The sequence below is a fragment of the Fulmarus glacialis genome, unplaced genomic scaffold (assembly GCF_000690835.1).
Source record: "Fulmarus glacialis isolate BGI_N327 unplaced genomic scaffold, ASM69083v1 scaffold12811, whole genome shotgun sequence".
Taxonomy (NCBI): domain Eukaryota; kingdom Metazoa; phylum Chordata; class Aves; order Procellariiformes; family Procellariidae; genus Fulmarus; species Fulmarus glacialis.
In genome coordinates this window covers 66,888-74,214 of record NW_009193503.1, presented here as the reverse complement: position 1 = coordinate 74,214, position 7,327 = coordinate 66,888, and the positions used below count along the sequence as shown (strand labels likewise).

The window sequence follows — 7,327 nt, the reverse complement described above, 5'->3', positions numbered from 1 at the left end:
CTGCTGACTACCCAGGAACAGCAGGGGATGCAGACAGACTCACTGCTTGCAATTTGCTGGGTTTTAGAGGTCTTTACTGTTGTGGGGTTTGTAGCTTCTTGTTGCCTTTCAGGATATTTCAGTAGCTTAGTAATAGTCAGTTCTTGTAACACAATTCCGGTTTTCTTCTCAAAGTAATACAGGCTGGAATAATATTGGTTCATTTAGATCCTGTTGCTGCCTTCATTCTTCTACAATTTAAACACAAAAAATGGAGTGGAACTGAAAAGTAATGACCTGGAGGTTAATCAGGTCTGAGTTTTCAGAAACCCAAAGCATATCCTAAGCTTGCTGTAGGTTTATTACAAGTCATGATGGGCTGAAGAAAAACACACCTACCTTTGCATTGAAGTAAAGGCTACACATCAGGGTTCTGACAGGACGCAGGGTGCTCTGGACCAGCCCACGGATGCCTCCCTGGGGTCTGTGAGTCCATCCTCACCAGGAGATAACCCCGCCCTTAAGACAGGGACAGACTCAGACCAAGGGTGAATTTTTGTTTTTCCAGAGACACAGCAGCCAGCTCAGCTTGTGGGGCCTGCCCCTTCAGACCTGCTCTCCCAGAAGAGCACTGCCTGCTTCGTTTGTTTATTCTCCTGTTGCACAAATGCTGCTGGGCAAAACTACACTCACCTTTTTCCTGAGGTGTGCAGTTTAACTAGTTCCACTGCAGCAAGATGACTGGGCAGTGTAACTGTCCCTATTCTGAAAGTGTATTAGACCTTCCTAATAGCATCTGGAAAATACACAGAGCAAATCATTCATATTAGAAGTAACAGCAGTGTTACTACTAATAAAAAAATAAAAGCGCTAGCAAGCTCACCAAACTGAAGTTAGGTCATTTCTTTCTTTATCCAACTCCTCTCCAAACCACAGCCAGGGTGGGATCACCACTGCTCTTTCAACTTTTCCTCAGCATTAGAGGGAAAGTGATCTTACACACAAAATATTAACTGTCTTGTCTCCCAATGGTTTGGTTTTTTCTATTTTCCAAAATTTTCATTCTTCATCTTATATCAGCAGTTGCATGCGTGCAGAAGACCTGTTCTTAAGTGGACAGACCTGATCAGTAGTTTTGTACTCTTCCCTTTGCTTAGAATTACAGAAAAATTTACAGCTACAGTAAAAAAAAAAAAAAATCAAAGAGCAAAACAGAATAGTGTTTTCTTCTGGTGGCAATTAGCTATGGTGGGCAGATTCACACCCTGCTTATTAATAGTATTTTGGAGATCAAAAAGCAGATACTCTTTTCTAAAATATTTCTCATTGATAGTTGTAGTAATTATCCTGAAATGTTAATGATTTTAGACCTTATTTGGCCTGCTTTGCTGCATTTCTTTCCACAGGCTTTGCCACGTTATGCTAAAGAAGAAATAGCACGCTCAACAGCTAAAGCAGTAACAAAGGAGAAGTAAAGCCACAAAAATAAATATCCTTTTTAGGGCAATGTGGAAAATGAATGCTGTGTCTTACTACAACACAAGCTCTGGTTTCGTGTTAAAGGTCACTATATTAGTTAACTAAATTCCACTCTTCTGTACTGACAAGCCCAAATCTATCTGTCCCAAGAGGTGCGGGTCTTGAAATACCTCCTCCTCCCCTCCTCACACAAGCAAGTATCACTTGATGCTCAAAGATTAAATCTCTTACCAAGGTCCGTTCTGTGGTCACGCTGCTCTGTGCAGATGGCAGACACCACGGCTACGAACAGATGGAAAAAACATCCAGCCTGCTAACATCAACCTTGTTCCAAAGTCCGATCAAAGTGATCAGTTTTTCTACATGTAAACATCCTTCTTTCAAGAAAGTTAATACTGTAACTGGCAACTCAGTCTCAGGAAGGCACTTAAAATAGTCCTATGGTTTAGTCTAGTCTCAGGAAAAGATTTAGAAGTGTCTAATATAGCAGAGTGGTACTTATTTTCTGGTAATGTAATGCTAACCCTGGCCTAGTTATGGAAGGACAGCAGCAGCTCTAGGAAATATCTCCCATCAGTCAATCACCATCTTAGCTCTGCAGAGGAGGTACAGGCACATGTTTTTTTGAAACAACCACATTATTCACATTATTTCTTAATACAGGGGTTTAATTCCCATTAATTAGATCTGTCTCACTTATTTGCGTGGTGCCGTTTATGTTGACTGCATGGCAGTGACAGTTACTAGGGCTGCGCGCCCTTGCGTGACTGAGGGAGAGGCAGAAGCGGTAAGGCTGTGCAGTGCACAGGTGGCCCGGCCATCTCTCTTGCTGGTGACACAGGGTATTGCATTCTGCTAGTGGTTCTGTGTACCACAGCCCCTGCTTGCTTCCTCTCCTCCGCTGGCCCCTCCAGAATTTTTTTTTTTCTCCCAGACTTCACTGCTCTTGCTGGCAGACCAATTTTATACAAACCTGTTATGGGATGAGCTGCAATAACCAAGCTTGTTCAAGCAGTTGAATCTTACTGCTAAGTAACAGCAGGCAGTTGCCTGTAGCCTATGAAGTAGCTTAAAGCAGTACAGACCTCTCCTATAAAAACACATCTCAAGGCCTAAGACAGAGACGCTGCAGCAGTTCCATGATTGTTAAAGGATGACATGGCACCTGTTGTGTGACCCCAGTTCTTATATCAGCCTCTCGGTCGGTGGCATCTTGATTACGTTCCACATTTCCACTCGAGCCCCATCTTTTTCCTGACGGCTTGGGCTGTATGTTCCCTGAGTTGCTCTCCTCCTCTTCATGACAATCGCCGTGGCTGCAACAACTGCAAGGAGAAGGGCAGCCCCTGCAGCCCCGACTGCTCCCACAACGGAGGAGTTGCTAAGATGCGCCCACACTGGCTGCTGTGGTAGAACAGGGTGTTACTCAGAGCTTCCACGTGGACAGTGCTGCATTTCACACCCATCATCCCAGTCCCCAGCACCTCTCTCTAAGCTGCACTGTGCTGACAGCAGTGCTGGACAGGAGCCCCCCTCCCCCCTTTCACTGTCCCCTCCATGTCACACAAGGGGCCAGGGAATACAGAAGCAGGCTGGTGACCCTTCTGCTCACCTCTTCCCCTCCCATGCAAGCCCTAAGTTCAGCATCTGGCAACAGGTACTGCCGATAGCTCCAGTGCTGGCCCACAAACCCACAACATTCTGACTGCACCTTTCCTGTGCGGTACCCATGGGAATGTCTAACAGAGATCACTTCATACAACATTGATTTGTACAATGATTTCAGTAATTCCTGACAAGTCCCTGTAACACTGTGGCTGTCACAGGGCAGGAGTTCACAGCTGCTGTTGCTGTTGAAGACTGACGGCTTGTGAAAACCTCATACACCTGGAGTGAAAAAGCTCTGCTTTTCACAGTTGCTGACAAAAACAGAACAGTATATACAAACCAATCATAAATACCCTCTATACAATGCTCCTTAAAAGTATACCTTAATCTGTAAATTAGTGCCTAATTTAACCCTGCCTTTTAAAGCAGATTTAACTATGCCATTGCTGCCTGAAAGGTAGAATGGAGCCAGAGCAACTTCAAAGCAGGTGCACCTCAACAGCTCCTGCCGAGGTGAAGGTACGGGGCAGTCCATGGGGCAGGAAAGAAGGGAGTAAAGCGGCTCACTTTGAGCCAGTGGTGTGCAATTGACTCAATTAGCTGAAACCAGCTGGAACAGCTATTGCATATACAGTCTGCCTTGTGCTTCTACATCCATGTCTTCATTACCATGCCTTAAGGAAACTGAGATAGGGTGGATCTGCTGCTGCAAGTGCTGGAAAGAGATCAAGGTCAAAGCAGACCTTGTGGGTGCATCTCCTTGTCATGGTAGTGCTCTCTTCAGGTGGCACTTTTAGGACACTGTCCATCTCCAACCGAGCTCCTGCCACTTCTTGCTGACTCGGGCTGTAGGTTCCCTCTGATTGGCGCCTCTTCCTTGCAGTGAGAATCATGAATATGAGACCAATACTGAGTAGCAGTAAAGAGCCACAGGCTACAGGGACAGCTACTTCAATTAGTGGGGAGGGGAAGAGAGCACCTGGAGTCCCTTTCTGTAAAAGAAATTAATGGAGAAACAATGAAACTCCAGTGGTTACAATAACTTAAGTTGAAGAATCCAAAACGGTCAGATTAGAAGGGAATTTTTTTTTTAAAAAGCAAAAAAAAAAAAGCAGAAGATCTATACCTGAATGGAAAAGGACAAGCAAGGAACAAGTACAGGGCTTGAGGGCACCTGCACAGAGAATGCTCATATTCATTCTTTAATCTCTCAGCACAACCTGTTCAAACTTACTTTTTAAAATGGACTATTTTTAATACAACACAATAACACGTTCTGAATTTTTCTTTCCAATTCAAAACTAGTGACACCCAACAATGACACTCTTTAACTGGCAGCTGTGGCAAAGCTGATCTCAACAGGGCAGAGTTATAAACAGAGATTTACCGGTGGAACAGTTAATACCATTATAATAATTCATGCAGAGCACATGGACAGAATTACCACAAGGAAGAAAAGAGAAGATTTACTGAGCTGGGCAGCTAGCTGGCATGGAGACAGCAAAACTAAATGCAGACAATTTATGGGACCAATCCTGGAGCTATAAAATGGCTACAAAGCAAGCTGTCCCTTGCACACCCCTTGCTAATGAAGATAATGCACAGCTGTTTGTTACAGTTAGAACAGCCGTAGTGAAGAGTCTGAGCAACACTTCAGACATTGTTAGATGACGTGAAACTGTCCAAATAATATCACACACTCCATATTCTCCTCTTCGCTTATGGTTTTTCACAGCAGGACAGCCCCTTAAGATTTAAATGCCAGTATATTTAGCATCCACGGTGGGAATCTTTTAAGGGGCCTCCTTACCAATATCAGACTAAAATACATAGGTGTCACTAGGAAAAATCTAACCAATGTTGCAAAAAAAAAAAAAAAATTATAACGTTAATGAAGAGTCATGTGAATTTTCAGTAACTCCAGAAAATTTCCCCAAGCAGGGAAATGATACTAAAAAAAAGTTCAATGATGCCTCTGATGGCAAGGTAAAGAATTTATTTAGCTATTAAACTATCCATCACAACAAGATTATATGCAGACTTGTGAGTCAGCACTTCCTTGAAGATCTTGGGACAGGGAGGTTCAGTAAGTTTCAGACTTAACAGTTAACAAATCTCAAAGCCAGAGGAAAGACTAGGATACAAACCAAGAACTGACATACCTTGCAGGAACTTTATGAAATCCTAGGGCAAAAGATTTTAAATAATTTAAATAGTGAATGGCAAGTACTAGATCCATTGAATAACTCAGAACTTTTAGATTACAAAGGCATATACTTTAATGTCCACACTGTATAAAAATGCTATGGAACAGACTCGAAGACAACTTGCAGTAGGAGGGGGAGGATGTTAAAAAGGTTGGCACATGGATCGGAGATGGAGACAATAAAAGGCCCAAGTACTGAGGAGAGAAATGTAGCCGAATGAGTATTCTTCAGATTCTGGTGGAATTAAGGATGGTATGGAACACAACAACAAAGAATTTTAAAAATTGTAGAATTTTTGTGATTAAAGAAAGCTTTAAAATTACAATAAGCCTAAAAATAAGAAATATTTCTTACTGCTAAAAATAGTATCTGCCACCTTACAGATAAAAACAAAAGAATTCAAGCTTGATTATTTACAGCTTTTGGATGCCATACAGTCTATGCCACTGTCACAAAGCAATACAGCACAGAAGGAATATTCCCAGAGTACCTGGAAGTCCTTCTGCCATTTTAAAATGACTGAAGTTCAAGTTGATTCTCTGAGCCTGCCAAAACTCAAGCGATGTGCTAGCGGTTAGCTCTAGTTTTGCACAGCACACAGATTAGTCACACAGTACCAACACTACAGGAGTTTTTAGCAGTCCACCCTACTGCCTCTTGCACGCTCTTTAGTTGCTACTGTTGGCGGGAGGGAGAAGGAGCCAAAGGTCGCAGCTAACGGCCCTTCGCTTCTACAAGTCATTGCTAGCAAACAGCCAACAGTCCTCCTCCCTGCCCCCCACCACAGGCACCGGCCTTTTAAGAGGGAAAAGACAGACGGTTCTGCAAAAAGTAATGGGGATGATGAAAATGAATACAAGGAATCTACAAGAAGTGTCCTGGGACAGAGGAGACAGAGACTCCTGAAGGAGTCTATGCATGCAAACTGGAAATGTCAGGAGCGACCTTGCGGCACATGCATTACAGAACCCTTAGTAACAGCAACAGCAGCAAACCCCACCTCGGCGCACAGCCTTTTCCATGCAGTATGGGTTAGTACATTCCCAGGTTACCAGACAAGCTACCTGTCCATGCAATAGCTTTACAGAGAAAAAGCAAGTGTACGATTTAACAACTTCCACACAGGAAGGATTTCAGCCTCAAACAGCGATGCTTTTCTTACGCAGAAAAGGAAAAGCATCACTGAGACTGCCCATCCACCAGGCCCATCGGGTCAGAAGCAGACTCAGCAGATAAAGGATGCTACTTTTTTACTTGTACTTGAATCACTTTTAGCTTGACTTCATCTGACTTCCCTTCTCCAAACACATCCATTTCTACCCAGATGATCTTTGGAGAGGGAAGGTGCTTTGTAACTATCTCATCCAAGGTAAAATGCCAGCTGAAATTCCATTCTCCAGGAAACTGGATATAAGTAATATCTCCTTTCTACAGGTCCAACTGCAGTAGTTTGATTACTGTCCAAGGAGTTGTAAAATCTAAAGAAAGTTGCAGAGGCAGCCCTGAAAACCATATGGCAGCCCATGCAGATACTGAAAAGTATTTGCTGCAGTTGCTTATATCCTGGAGACTAACATGCAACAGCACTGCAAAGAAAAAATAATTTCCCGCTTCAGGTTTCTTTGGTACCAGCTGATTTCCTAACCGTGCTTACCAGTGTGCTTTAGCCAAGATGCATGCAGGGGACTGTGCAACACGCAGGCAGTCTCACTAATACCCCGGTACCCAAGGACTCTGCTAAGCCTACTTCTGCTGCTCCTCACAACACAGAGGTTGGAAGAATAGACAGGAGCTTCCATGAGCGAAGGGAAGTGCTTACATTAATGTCACAGCGCTCTCCCGTGTAGCTGGCACTGCACAAACACTCGTATTTGTTCTCAGAGTCTTGACACGTACCTCCGTTCTGGCAAGGGTTTGGATCACACTCGTTTATATTAATTTGACAACTGGAAAGGAAAAGTGTATTAGAATTAAATGAAATTTCTCACATATGTTCTTGTGCCATAGAACACAAGATCATACAGTCTACAAAAGCCTCATTTATTTGAAAAGTT

At 43.3% G+C, this 7,327-nt stretch overlaps 1 protein-coding gene across 1 annotated transcript in view; it reads right to left on the bottom strand.

Annotated features, from left to right (window-relative positions):
* Positions 1 to 2,643: 2,643 nt before the first annotated feature.
* LOC104083836 (protein crumbs homolog 2-like) overlaps positions 2,644 to 7,327 on the bottom strand; it is a 39,804-nt gene continuing 35,120 nt past the window's right edge. Inside the window, exons 12-13 of the mRNA XM_009587476.1 lie at positions 7,093 to 7,219; positions 2,644 to 2,862 (exon numbers count right to left, since the gene is read on the bottom strand). Of these exons, the coding sequence (XP_009585771.1) occupies positions 2,644 to 2,862; positions 7,093 to 7,219 (346 nt within the window). The remainder of the gene's footprint in view (positions 2,863 to 7,092; positions 7,220 to 7,327) is intronic.